Source organism: Lissotriton helveticus, chromosome 7, assembly GCF_964261635.1.
Source record: "Lissotriton helveticus chromosome 7, aLisHel1.1, whole genome shotgun sequence".
Taxonomy (NCBI): domain Eukaryota; kingdom Metazoa; phylum Chordata; class Amphibia; order Caudata; family Salamandridae; genus Lissotriton; species Lissotriton helveticus.
Window position 1 is genome coordinate 635448516 of NC_136068.1, and position 14871 is coordinate 635463386.

The 14871-nt window shown below is 49.2% G+C and overlaps 1 protein-coding gene across 1 annotated transcript in view; it reads right to left on the reverse strand.

Annotated features, from left to right (window-relative positions):
• Positions 1 to 14871, reverse strand: part of PELO (pelota mRNA surveillance and ribosome rescue factor) — a 260968-nt gene that overhangs the window by 23503 nt on the left and 222594 nt on the right. The window contains exon 11 of the mRNA XM_078652883.1: positions 7936 to 8010. Coding sequence (XP_078509009.1) covers positions 7936 to 8010 — 75 coding nt within the window. The remainder of the gene's footprint in view (positions 1 to 7935; positions 8011 to 14871) is intronic.

Consider the following 14871-nt stretch of genomic DNA (forward strand, 5'->3'; position numbering starts at 1 on the left):
TCTGGAAGTGTGCTTGAGCTTCCGAGAAAGAGGAGGCCTCGATCAACCAATCGTCCAGGTACGGGTAGACAAACACCTCGTTTATCCTCAGGTGTGCAGCTACCACTGCCATGCACTTCGAGAATGTTCTGGGCGCAGACGTCAGCCCGACTGGCAGTACTGTGACCTGACAATGATTGGCGCCGACTTGGAATCGCAGGAACTTCCTGCGTAAGTGTGCAAAGGGCACATGGAAGCACTCATCCTGTAGATCTACGGCACAGAGCCAATCTCCCTGTTGCAGCTGAGGAAAAACCTGATGCAACGATAGCATGCGAAATTCCTCCCTCTGCGAATCCACTCGTTTGCTTGTCGCAAATCCAGAATGGGCCTGAACTCGTGCTTGTCCTTCTTGCGAACCAGAAAGAACTGGGAGTACCGACCTCTTCCCCTTCGAGACAGAGGTACGTCTCCTATCGCCCTTTTCCTTAACAGGATATCGGCCTCCGCCTGGAGCTCGCGCAGCTGAAACCGCGAGCTGACCGGAGGAATTGCTGGAGAAGGGCTGATGAACCGAAGACCGACTTAGACCCGGCCGGCCTTAATCCGCCGAGGAGCATCAACCTCTCTCGCGTATGCGCACAATATACTTGTGAAGCATTAAAGGCGGCCCGGGACCACAGACAAATCCTGGGAGGAAAAACGCCGCTAGAAAGGGAAGAAGGCCTCAAGCCGTTCTCCACGCCTCAAACCTACAGCCTTTCAAAAGTCTCCGAGTCAGTCTTATGTGGGCCACTCACTACCCTCATGGCAACCCAATTATTGCCCAAAGAACGGGAGAGTAGATGCACACTGCCAAGCCGTAGGCTGCAGAGACGTCCGACAAATACAAGTATGACAACGTAGGACAAACCCACAATACCTGGGGGCGGCAGGAGATAAAACTCCGCTCCGACACCGATGCTTAGACCTGAAACTATCAGGTCCATAGACTATCTCTTGTAAGGCTTCCCTCCTGTCTCTCGGCAGGGGAACCATAAATCGGTGAAGAAAACACCCCCACACAGGGATCCTACCACAACAACCCGGCAACAGCGGGCCACCGCATGACGTCTACATGCCGCCACCCCTGCGACCAAGTCAGGAGTACGTTCGAAGCCAGAACCTCCTGGCAGGTGGTAGCAGACCAAAGCGAAGTACCGCCAACCAGTTAAGAGTCGGAGAGAGACTCCCCGTACTTCATGGAAGATGAATCCCTGGCAACAAGGCACGGGGAATCGCAGACTGAGGGGCCAAAGGCCCCCTGGGGTTGTGGATGGGAGAGGGAACTGAGAGAAATCCGAAACATCCCCGGTGGTCTCACCAGTGGTGGCAGAGCAGGAGGCGTCCTAGCCGATGAGTAGGTATGCTAAAACTCAAACCTAAGCAAAAGGACCAACGTCCCTCGCTTAAACGTGGTGAGTAGCCACAGACTCCCCATCAGAAGGGTTCCTCGACGCTGATCAACTGCTTGGCGTCGTGGGTGCACGGTGCCGGGAACACAAAGTCCCCTCCTACGCAGAGGGGCTCACGACGGAGCGAGACCTGGAACAAGACCCAGGCCGCAAGCGCCGGCAAGTATTCCACGGCTGTAGCCCATGACGTCGACCTCACTACGACGTCACCATCACTAACACAGTGACTATCTCTACGACATCACTACGGTGTCAAACCCCGAGACGCCGAGCCATCCATAACGGTGACGTCTGGACCCAACGGAAGATAGCGGAGCCCAAGCGACCAACGCTCCAAAAGGAGCCTCACCGCTCCACGACGTCGAGCATCACCGCTCCACGACGTCGAGCATCACCGCTCCACGACGTCGAGCATCACCGCTCCACGACTTCGGGGCACTCCACGACTTCGGGGCACTCCACGACTTCGGGGCACTCCACGACTTCGGGGCACTCCACGACTTCGGGGCACTCCACGACGTCGAGGCACCCCACGACGTCGAGGCACCCCACGACGTCGAGGCACTTCCACGACGTCGAGGCACTTCCACGACGTCGAGGCACTTCCACGACGTCGAGGCACTTCCACGACGTCGAGGCACTTCCACGACGTCGAGGCACTTCCACGACGTCGAGGCACTTCCACGACGTCGAGGCACATGACGTCGAGGCACTCCATGACGTCGAGGCACTTCATGACGTCGAGGCACTCCATGACGTCGAGGCACTCTATGTCCTCGACGCCGACCGGAACCGCGTCATAGCTCAGACGTGCCCTTACCGGGGAGAACCTCAGAGGTTACAGCATGGGACTCGGTAGAGGACCCACCCTCTCTTTACCCAGAGGCTGAAGATGCCTTCAAACTCCTCTGTTCCCAACCTGGGAGCCGAAGTCTCCCAGAAAAGAAGTTACAGAGAAGACAAGTGTCAAAAGACACAGGCAAGCACAGAATACAAACCCTGTGAGCTTCTGCTTTGGTCTTTAGTACAGCTGCAGACAAAGCACTTGTCAGACTAGAAGTAGTATAAGACAAGAATACTGCAGAAATTCTGCCAATAAAACACAGCAGAATGTAGATAAAGGCCAAAGACGTCGAGTGAAGCTGCAAAAATCCAATTTATCACAAAAATAAAATAGAAAAAGCTCAAAAAAGAAGAGCTAATGCTCCAGGGTCCTGCTAGCAGCCGGAAAAAAGAACTGAAGGTGGAGGGGACCTGCAGTGCATTCTGGGATACTGTGAGGCTTCTGGAAAGTTCTCTTAAAGGCACAGTATCCTGTTTTGAGCCACATAATGGCAGCCTATAGGGCTTGTCTGTCCACTTCTTCCTCTCATTCCAGAGGGTTTTGCTGTTACTGGCAAGGTTTTCTCTGTAAGAAAACCCTGGACAGGCTGTGCTGTTTGTGGATTTCTGGTGGAATTTCTAGTCGAAGTACTGGACAGTGTAGCCTGTGGATATAGGCTGCATTATCTGTCTTTAAATTCTCTCTTAAGTGTCTGTGCAATTCTGCATATTTTGACAACTTAAGAGATTAATTTTTATTGCTCCGGGGTCCGCGCACATGGGCGGGACTATTCACTAGATTATGACTATACACAGACATCCCCTACTACAGAACTGTATACCACACCCTTCTTGGCCAATCCAGGCAATCAATATCACTCTGGCCCGGTCTTGACGTATCTTCCTCAGAACCCGAGGAATCTGGGAGGAAACGCGCAAAGGAGTCTTGTGTCCCAACTCAACTGAAACACGTCCCACAAAGCTCCCTGCATCGGATAGTGGAGACTGCAGAATGACGGGCAGTAAGCATTCTCGTGAGTGGCAAACAGGTCCACCTGAGGGATTCCCCACGTCCGAAAGACATGACAAACCACTTATGGATGAAGCCTCCACTCGTGATCGGCCGAGAACTGCCGACAGACTGTCTGCACGCACGTTCAGAACTCCGGCCAGATGATTTGCCATCAGACAAATCTGATGGTCCTGAACCCAGGACCAAAGACGCAGAGCCTCTCTGCAGAGACACTGCGATCCCACTCCTCCCTGCTTGTTGGCATGCCACATTGCGGTCGTGTTGTCCGTCAGGACCTGAACCGACCGACCGCGAAGGGAAGGGAGGAAGGCCTTGAGCGCCAAACGAATCGCCCGAAATTCCAGAAGGTTGACGTGGAACAACCTTTTCTCTGGAGACCAAAGACCCTTGATCTACAGATCCCCCAGATGAGCACCCCACCCTAGAGTGGATGCATCCGTTATCACTGTGGCCACCGACGGAGGCAGTTGAAAAGGCTTCCCTTGAGACAGATTGCCTTCCACGCCCTCCTACCAAGACAGGTCCGCTGCAGCTTCTCTTGAGATCCTCACAGACTCCCTGAGATCTCCGTTGTGTTGATACCACTGCCTGTGGAGGCACCACTGGAGTGCCTTCATGTGCCAGCATGCACGGTTGACCAGCAGAATGCAGGAATCCATCAGACCGAGCAGACGAAGGACCTTCAGGACTGGAACGACCGCTCCATTGTAAAATAAAGGAATCATTTCCTGTATGTCGCGAATCCTTTGAGATGGAGGGAATGCCCAACACATAGTTGTATCCAGTACAGCACCTATGAAGAGGTTGCGCTGGGAGGGCACCAGGTGAGATTTGGGTACATTTATCGAAAAACCCAATCTGTACAACAACTGAGTTGTGACTTGCAGATGATGGAGCACTTTCTCTGGCGATTCTGCTTTGATCAGCCAATTGTCCAGATAAGGGAATACTGGTATCCCTGACCTCCTGAGATGTGCTGCCACCACAGCCATCACCCTAGTGAATACTCGAGGGGCAGTAGTAAGACCAAAAGGAAGGACCGCAAACTGGTAATGTTGCGAACCCACCGTGAAACGGAGATACTTCCTGTGCGACTTCAGGATGGGGATGTGGAAATATGCATCCTGTAAGTCTATCGACACCATCCAGTCTTCTTCCAGCAGCGCTTGAAGAACCTGCGCAAGGGTGAGCATCTTGAACTTCTCCTGCTTCAGAAAGAGGTTCAATATCCTGAGATCCAGGATTGGACAAAGTTTGCCATCCTTCTTGGGAATCAAGAAATACCGGGAGTAGCATCCCTGACCTCTTTCCTGCTCCGGAACCACCTCTATCGCACCTTTTCTTAATAACGCCAGGACTTCCTCCTGCAGAAATAGCAGGTGGTCCTCTGAGCAAAACCCTTGGCAAGGAGGGTAATTCAGGGGGAATTGCCGAAAGGGAAGAGCATACCCATTCTCCACGAGATTGAGAACCCAAAGGTCCGATGTGACCGATTCCCAATCTCGTAGAAAATAGGTAAGCCGACCCCCCACAGGACCCACATGACCCGGAATGGTGGATCTAGGGCTGCTTTGCTGAGGTTGGGGGGAGGGGGGGGGGGGGGAAGAGGAAGAGGAGGAGGTGGAAGAGGAAGCTTGACGACCTTGAGGGCGAGCTCTTTGTCTGCCCATGTACGATTTGTACAGCGAATTTTGCTGTTGCTGCTGCTGTTGCGGCTGCTTGTAGGCTCGAAAGGAGGACCTTCCAAATCCCCTATACCTTTTACCCAAAGTTCCTCTGGACTGTAGACCCAAAGACCTGGCTGTTGCCCTGCTATCTTTGAATCTCTCCAATGTAGCATCTGCCTTTTTCCCAAAAAGGCCTGAGCCATCAAAAGGCAGATCCAGTAAGGCAGCCTGGACATCAGCGGAGAATTCGGAAGACTTCAGCCAAGCTGCTCTTCTGGTGGCAATAGAAGACCCGATGACTCTCGCCACAGAGTCAGCCGTGTCCAACCCACTCTGGATGACTTGTCAAGCAGCTGCTTGAGTATCAACAAGCACCTCATTAAAATTCTGCCTGTCCTCCTCTGGAATTTTAGGGGCCAACTGTTTCACAGAATCCATCAGAGCATGGATGTAACGCCCCAAGAGGAATGTGGCGTTCGTTGATTTGAGAGCCATGTTCGCTGAAGAAAAAACTTTCTTTACTGCTTGGTCTTGTTTTTTAGAATCTTTGTCTCCAGGCACCTGAGGGAAAGCACCTGCAGATTTTTTGGAGCAGGCTGCCTGTACCACTAAGCTCTCTGGCAAAGGATGAGAAGATAAAAAGTCTGGGTCTCCAAGAGCCACCCCATATCTTCTTGCGACAGCTTTCGAAACTGCTGGAGCCGTAAGAGGCCTATTCCACACCTCCAAGATTGGCTCTGTCAAAGCTTCATTAGAAGGAAGCATAGGCTCTACCACAGAAGATGGAGAGTGGAGGACTTCTGTTAATATATTTGACTTGAACTCCACAGTAGGCAGATTTAAATTCAACAGTTCTGCTGCCTTCTTGATGACCACATGATATGGCGCCACATCTTTTGAAGGGGCATCTGGGATAGAGGATAACTCTCAATCCGGAGACCGTTCCACTCCACTAGCCTCCCTTAGGTCATCAAAGAAATCTTCAGATTCCTGCAGCTCACCTTCTTCCATCTCCACTTCTCTGTACCTCTGTTTCTCTAGAAGTCGCTGAGCCTCATGTCTCGACCTCTCCTTCGGGAACGGCGTCGGCGGATCCGCAGTCGACTCCGATGGAGCCGGAGCCGGCGTCGAGATCGGAGCCAAAGGAACAGCCGCTGTACTCGAGGTCGAACTGGAACCAGCGCCGGTGATGAAGGAATCGGCGTCGAAGACCTCGGCGGCGCCGAGAGATGCCAAGACGGAGTCGGAGCCGGCATTAATGGCATGAACGGCGCCGGAGCATACGTCTTGAGGGACTCCCAGATTAAAGGCAATCGGACACATGGGACCATCCGGTGTCCCAGAGGGGTACATGGCTCTTGTGAAGACACCATACATAGCATTTAAATACTGTGTAGGGTCTTGTCCCGGGCCTGGAAATGGAGGGTATGAACCCACAGGCTGCTCTCGAGGAGGCACCGGATTCGTGTCGAGTTGTTCATCGAGTTGGTGAGCCGGGGTCGTCGAACCCTCAGGCAAAGGAGCCTCTTCCTCCTCTCAAGTTGGAGTTTGAGACGGCGCCGGAGAGGGATTCGACACCGGAGCCGGTGAATGCTCCGGCGACTCCATGGGCGAAGCCTCACCTTCCGGATCCAGAACATCTGGAGAAGGAGATACATCATCCGTACGATATCTTCTACCTGGCGACTTCGACCTCGAATCCGAATACTTCCCAGAATGGTGTCGAGATCCGTGCTTTCTCTTCTTATGCTTCTTTTTTGTCGACCTGGAAGCATGCCCCGATGACGACCTCGAAGGCGACCTCGAACGGGATCTCGACCGCGACTTCGAACTCTTCTTGTCTTTTTTACCCTTCATCTTGGCAACCAGGAGCTTCGCTTCTCTTTCATGAAGGGCCTTGGGGTTCATCTTCTTGCAGCATGGACACCCCTGGACATCATGGTCTGAGGACAGGCACCATACGCAATCTTCATGCGGGTCTGTGATTGACATCATTTTCCCGCATTCTGCGCACTGCTTGACTCCAGTCTTCTCCGAGGACATCTCGACCGGAGACAGAGAAACAAGAAAACACTGAAAGCAACAAACAGTAACAGAGTTACTCAATAGCTACAGAGGATCCCTCGAAAACCGTTAACGTCGACGACGCAGAAAAAAGGGAACTGATGTCATCACGCCGTTGGAGTCCTATTATGGAGTCAGTGACGTCAGCGGAGCCGCGCGCGCGAAGCGTGCGTTCTGTAACGTCGTCCACGTCGGCGTGATGGGCTACAAAAGAATTTCCGAATGTTGCTGACGCAGGGGGATGTTCATAAGGTGAGGAATCCACTGGCAGATGTATCCATCAGAAAAGTATTTTGTGCTTTCCACCCTGCTCCAGCTTTCCCTATCCCCCACGTTCCCATTTGCCCATTTTCTTATATCTCCAGATTACCCCGTTTCTCCCACAGAGTTCTCTTCTTCCTCATCAATCCTCTTTTTTAAGACATCATTTATGCCCAGTCCATCTTCCTCCTCTTTTCTCCTGGCGCACTCTCCCTCTTTGGTTCTTTTTCTCCTTCCCAGAGCCAACTACCTCCATCTTTTCTACCTCAGTATCTGCTCTCTCAAGATGCCCTCCCATTTCTCTTACCACCTCCCCTTCCACAGCCATTCTCCTCAAAGCTACCTTCTCCCTTTCTGTTTCCCTCATCCCAGTCTCTCTTCTCTTCAACCACCTTCTTAGGCAGTTCCCCCTAACCCTCCACCACCCCTGGCTCATTCCCAGTCTCCCCATCTAATCCACGCTCCCTCCCTTCACCTCCCACACACTCCTAATCACCCCACTCAACCACACCACAAAACCCTTTCAACTACAGAAACAACCCCACATTTATAGCTTCCCTATTCTCTCGCTCCTACAAGTACTCCACTCCTCCTCTCTTCACATCTCTGTACCCCCACTGCACCCTGTATTCTGCTGTCTGCATGCTTGTCTTACCGTACTGTACCAGCATTTTCCCGCACACTGTCCACCAGGCGGACATAACGAGCTCTGGATGCGACGTCTTGGTGTCTGAGGAAAGAACAGAGGTGAGCAGATGGTCAGCTTCTAACAACATAGAGGAGGGTATATAGGAGCCTGGCTAGGCTCGAAGAAAACATACAGATAAATCCAACACTTATATTCAAGTCTTGCGCCTGCTGGGCATCCGGCCTCCTTTAGGAACAAGTTGATTGTGTAACAAATCTATGCCAAGAACAGAGGCTGGTGTGAATTAAGACGGGCCAGGGTCAGAAGGTAAATTAGGGCATTGGGCTACTGGAGACCAGTGGTGGAATAGTGGGAAAGGGCATTAGGACACTGGGGGCCAGCAAGAGAGCACATGGAACAGCTTAAACAACGCTGTCAGACAGAAAGGCAAGGAGATGGACAGCGAGTGTCAGAGGATGTACGCGATGGGAAAGCATTGAGGTAGAAAGAGGACACAGGAAATGTAAACAGTCCACAGAATAGTGAGGGAGTGAAGGATCTGTGGTTAGATAGAGTGGCCACTTGAAAGAGTGTTACTAACTTGTTCTTCTGAGGGATAATTTGAACCACAAATTCCTTACCTTAAACATTGATACCAAAGCAGTACTTCCCAAGTAGAATCGCACAGTCCAAAATGTCCTACAGAACCGAACTGACGAAATGCCTCTCCCACCAAACCTGGTTATCAATACAGTAGTGCCTCGTGAACGTGTGCACTTGTGCCCATGTCATGGTCTGACAGATGTCCAGAACCAGCACTTTGCATGCCAAAGCAGTGGTAGCATAACAAAGAACAAAAGCCTCCTGTACCATAAATTCTTACAATGTTGACAAACTACAGAATACTTTCTTTATCTGCAGGAAAACTTCCTTCACTTACTTAATTTTATACATTTAATTTTGCAGTACCACTATTTTGAGCCCATCTCTTTATGACCACCAGAACTCACAACATATATGTTGACCATATCATTGTTTTACTATTCATTTTCCATTATTTTCAAAGGAAACAAAGTTACACAATCATTATTTTCGCAGAAAACAAAGTTACACAGTCTTGATAGCAAATTTTCATGAAACCCAACTCAAAGAAATATGTGCATTAAATCTATATACAGGGTTGCGAAAGCAAAACAAGGAAAACATTAGTTTTTATCATCTCGTTTTTGATCTCTTATGCAGTCCTACTAAAATTGTGTAGTATGGGGTCTCTGAGATAGCTAAGACCTCTATACAAGCTCATTTAGGGTCCAAGAGTGAAGAGGTCAGGGAAAGCCTGTGGAAAATCTATACATCCCGGGCTGTTGAATTCCAGCCCATGTGTCTGTCCATTTGCTGTCTTTGCTTCTTCAAGGTAGGGATTCCCTTGGCCTCTATGTGGGGGGTGCCGAGGCGTTTCGGCGTTCGTGTGTGGGACTGAGAGGATTTTCAGAAGGTCTTCCTCTGCAGGAAGTTTTCCTGCTGGAAGTTTTCCTGCAGATAAAGTATTCTGTAGTTGATCAAAATTGTAAGAATTTATGGTTCCTTGCAGGTGCGTTCACACACACACACACACACACACACACACTTTGTTAGTTTGAGAACAGATACAACACTGTCTTAGCGACGGAGGGGGAGACTGAGAAGAAGACCTTGACGAATGAACACGGAGAGCCGGATTGCTAACTTAAAAGTCCTATTCAGCAATGTTACATGATTTGTTTGACTGTGTTTACCCTGCCCTAGGAGTCTACTATAGCATTACCCAGGGGGTCCTTGTTATTTACACATGATTTGTTTGAGCAAGGATGATGTGGTTCCCATGTTCAGTGTGGGACATTTCATGAATGTTGCAGCTTACAAAGGGAGAATGAAAAAGGACAATGGAACCCCTGATGAAGTGAGCAGAGGGGTGATACCAGAGTGATTTTAGTGTGAATGACTGGAGTCTGCACTGTCTGATGTTCTAGCCACTTTTCCTTGGACTTTGAGAGGTTTAGACATCTAGGCTAATTTTATTTGATTCTTGCTGAGTGTGACTTAGGGTAATACTCAAATCAAAAGACTCTTGACTGAGCTTCTGCAAAGCCAATACCTTCCTTTACTTTCTACACTTTCCTAGTTTTCTGCAGTTCCCTGATTTTTGAGATTCCTAAACTAATGAATCACCCTCTTAGCTTTGACCTTAACCTAGATGACTCTAGATTTTAGTCATGTATAAAAGACAGGACCAGAAACTCTTCTCTGAGCACCAGATTTGCTAAGACGTAGGAGAAGGCTCTTCCGCCTGCTCTGGTTCTGGTATGCAGGGGGATTCTGGTAGGGCGAGGTCGGTGGAGCGAATGTTCCTCTTGGGTACCTAGAAGGAGACTCTTTCGCGAGGCATTTGGCGATGTTGTGGAGGGATTTGTAGGTGTGGGTGAGTAGCTTGAAGGTTGCCCTTCTTGATAAGGAGCGAGTGGAGGTCTCATAGGTGCTGGGTCATGTGCTCGTGTCGTGGGGTTCTGAGGACAAGTCTGGCCGTGGTGCTCTGGATGGTTTGGAGTTTGTGTAGCAGGGTTTTGTTGATTCCATCATAGAGGGCATTGCCATAGTCACGGATTACTGGTCCATATTGTTTGGCCAAATGGGTTACACTGTTAATTGGAATTGATTGTTGTAATGTTAACTTCCCTCACCTCTCAGTTGGGAAGAAAGGTCCATTGGATGACGAATAGTAAGAGGGTTGACCCTAAGCGGTGTAGCAGACGTTAGGATGTTCGCCTTCATCTAGAGGTGGTCGGCAACAGACTAGGGTGAGCCCGCCTCGACAGCCAATCGCCGAGGAAGGAGAAGACTGGTATACCCAGTCTCCGAAGATGTGCTGCAAACACCGCCATCACTTTTATGAATATCTTAGGTGCACTTATGAGGATGAAGGGGAACATAGAAAACTGTAAATGCTCTTGGCCGACCTACAACCGCAGGCAAAACCTGTGGGACTGCAGGATGGTAATATAAAAGTAAGTGTCCAGCCCTACAATTCAGTCTCTTGGATCTTGCGCCAATAGAATTTTGGGCCAGCATGAGCATCTTGAATTTGTCTTTCTTCAGGAAGAATGTAAGAGGGCGTAGGAACTACCAGGAGTAAAATTAAGTCCCTACTTCCAATGCTGGAACACTCTCTATGGTTCCTTGGCCAAAAGAGGCAGGACTTCTTACCTGTAGAATGGACAAATTGTCTTCCGAAAACTGCTCCGGTATGGGTGGAATATGCTGGGGATGAGACAGGAGTGGCAGAGTATTACCCTGTTGCACTATTTGGGGAACCAATTTGTGGTAAGTAATGCTCCGAAGCAGCTTGAAAGCTGAAGCAGAAGGGCAGGGGTCTTGACCGTACGCTGCTCACGATGACCTCAACGTTGTTGTCTGGGTCCCAGACACTGATCTTGAAAGGAATGAAGAGTCTCTTGCTGTGGTGGGTCCTGGTGTTGTCTTTGAGCCAAACCCCTTCAGAAGTCTTGAAAGGGGTGAAATTACTGGGAATACCGATAAGCAGGCACAGAAATGCATCTGGAGTGTGTTGAGGCCCTGCCTTCTTTGAAGCGCCCCAATGCTGCTTATGCCTTACCTTTGAGGAGACAGGTGCAGTCAAATGGCATATTCATTAATGACATCATCTGCACTGAACTGGTGTGAGATTCGCTGGGGCCAGTGGACAAGGTCTCACTGAACATATCCCACCATGAATGCGAGCATCTGCCCAAGAAGCAGCTGGCACCTGCCAAATGAAGAGCAAGAATGGCAGAAGAAAACAGCCCGTACATATCAGACCTCGAGTCGGGCGGAACTTACAGCAGTGTTGATAGGCGCAGACAGCATCAGGGACAGAACCGCCACTAGTAATCAGACTGAAGGCCTCTTCAGAACGGTGTAGCCTGAAGGCGCACCAGAGGGAGCTACAAGGGTGCAGACAATTCACAAAATTGACTCTTTAAATGTTTGTCTGTTGTGATGTTGTCGACGGACGGAATTAGAGGTGCATTGGGATAAGTTGGGGAATAAGTTCTAGAGTAGGAGACTGAAAGACACCTTGATGTCCCGCACCTCTTACAAAACTTCAAATTGCAGTTTGTGGCAATCTCTACAAGGCCTATACCGTGCAATTTTAGGTGGGGACATGTACCCTTGCTGTATTTTTTGAGAAACAAATTGTTAAAAGAAGAGGGATACGTTTGCGGCTGAGCTCCGGATCCTTGTCAGAAGGTGCAGAAACAAAGAAAAGGACATCAACGCACAGGGGTGGCGATTATGTGTGCCTCTGGCATCAGTTACAAGACGGAATGAAGGCGACACAGAGCCACACAAAGCCACCTGCTGGTGTATGAAAAAAGTGCTCTGAGAAATCTCTGGATCCTGTCTGGCACCTTGGGGTATTCACAAGGTGAGGAATCTGCAAACAGAAGTATTAATCAGAAATCCAAGACTTACAGGAAATTATAGAGTGGGAGGGAGTAGAGGGGTACACAACCTTTAACTTAGCCGTGGACCGGAACGCTCACTGATCACAGATGAACACTGTAGGGTGGAGTGGACCCCATGCAAGCCCTCCAAGAAAGAATTTGAATGTGAACACCCTAGAAACTATAGTGAGGATCTCAAAACCTACTCCCAAAACCTATGACTGCGTGGCACCTTGGGGTCAGAGAAGCTGCTGGGGTAGGACAGACTCCCTGGACCAGAAGGCGCTTTTGTGTATGGAGGTGGGGCCACATTGAGATCTGTGCCATGTGGGCACTTAAATTACTGCCTGTTGCCCCGCGGTGCAGGACGCTAGAGAAGCCGTTGGGGCGCTGTGGACTTCCAAGACAAGAAAGCACTTTTATGTGTAAAGGCAGTCCCACTGAATTTCTTCCTGTTGTCCTGAGGCGCAGTATGCACCCAATCGAATACCGGAACAAGACGGGACTGCCTGTGCCCATCTGCGGCCAGGCCACCCCTCTTTCGCCTACCCCACGACATCCCGGTAAAATGGAGAAACTTACGTTTTCTGCCATTTCTCAGAATTCCACGGCACTAAGTAAAAGTTCTTGCCCAGAAATCATCTACTATGTCTGTCTTGGTTTCGGTGGAGAGAGCAGAGTCTGAAGAAATTGCCACAGTGGAACAGGAGTTGGGTAGACACGTACTTGGGCTACAACAGAAAACCTCAGGGCTTCTGGTCATCTTAATATTCCAAATACTAGACATGGTAATTGCAGTGCCGGCACATCTTGGGTGATCCTGGAAGCCGTCCCGGTGCAAGAACTTAAACTGTGGTGGCAGAGGTTAATTCCACTGCCTCTGAAAGCACCTAGGTAGGTCAGAAAACTTTATCCGATTTAGGTCCCTGCCAGAGCTAAATAAACAAGGAAAGAATCTACCCAGTCCTTTTCTCCTGCACTTGCGTGTCTGCTGGGTTCTTCCAATACACTTAAGAGAAAACAAAGGAGAATGATTGAGACACTTTTTGAAAAACTGTTGTCTGTTTTGTACTCTCAAATCCAGAGGGTGGTTACGAGGCCATTTAATGATTGCTTAGTCCGAATCGGGGCAGCGGAGAAAGCCCAGAGTGACCTGGTACTGCAATCGAAAAATCATGTGCTGTCTCTAGTCACTACTTCTACCACTACAGTCCAGGGGACACCTTCAAGTCAGTCCATATCCACGAATGTTGGGGGTGTTGCATCTAACCCTGTAGGTCTGGTGGCTACTGTAAGAACAGTAGGTGATAAAGGTTCAGAGCAGGGTATATTTAGACAAGGGAAGTCATCGGAGCCCGAGTAATTTCTTGTCATCTTATTCGCTGCAGAGTAAGGATTCTTCTAGCCTGTAGAAGAGGGGGTGTACACCAATATATAGGCCTTCTCACCAAGTCTACACCTGTATCAAAGCTAAATCCCCTATCAGTTTTTAATATGTGGTTGTGTTATGCAACATTTCCCCATTTAGAAGGGGGGGATTATGAGAAAACGTTGTCCAACTTAAAAATTAGGCAATGCACTGGTTGGGGAGACATCTGGGGGTACAAATAGCACATCACACCATCATGGCTAGGAAGGTGGGATGGATCGGGCCCGATGGAAAGCCTTTTCAGGGTAACTGCATTTTAATTAACTTCAACATGCCTGGTGTGGCGGATCACAAACGGGCGCAGTCAGTACCTCTGAAGGGGTTGCTTGACCATCAAGGTAATGCCTTTAGGATTTTTTTTAATAAACCTCATTTTGATTCTGTTAAGTGTCACTCAGCTCCCAGTGAAGGCCATTCTTGTGCCACTGCAGCCAAACATACCATCAAAATGCCTTTCTCCCATGCTCTCAAGGTCATCCCTCACACCCTAGCTTATTGGATTTATTCCAACTAAACAATAGGTTTGATACCATTCTAATAAAAAGAGAGCTGTCCTGCTCTCAGGCGGTTTGGTGGCTGGGGTTGATGGAGGTGAGGCTAACTTTGAAATCCTTACCTTGAACATGGCGGGCCTTTCCGTCCAAAAACCTACTGATACGATTTGGCCCGAGTTTATTAATTAATTTCAGATTATATAGTTTCAGGAGACTTACGAGCTCTAAACTTCGTTTTGGTTAGACGGCTTTAAATCTTTTCATGTACCTTCTATTCCTTCCCCTATGGGTCGAGCAAAGGGCGGTTTGATTACTTTGATTTCATTATCTCTTAAAGCACAGCTTATTGCATTAGACACAGGGTCTTCCCTTATCCAGGCAGTGCTGATTAGGTTTTTAAAATCTATCAATTTTTTGCTGATTAATATTTATAATTCCAGTGCGTTATGTAATCTTTAGGCCGTGCTTGCTTTTATGGAGTCATTTTTCTTATCAGTTTTAGAACTCTTTTGAGTTTCTTTTGTTAGTGGATTTTAATATCTTTTTATGCAAAGGGGCA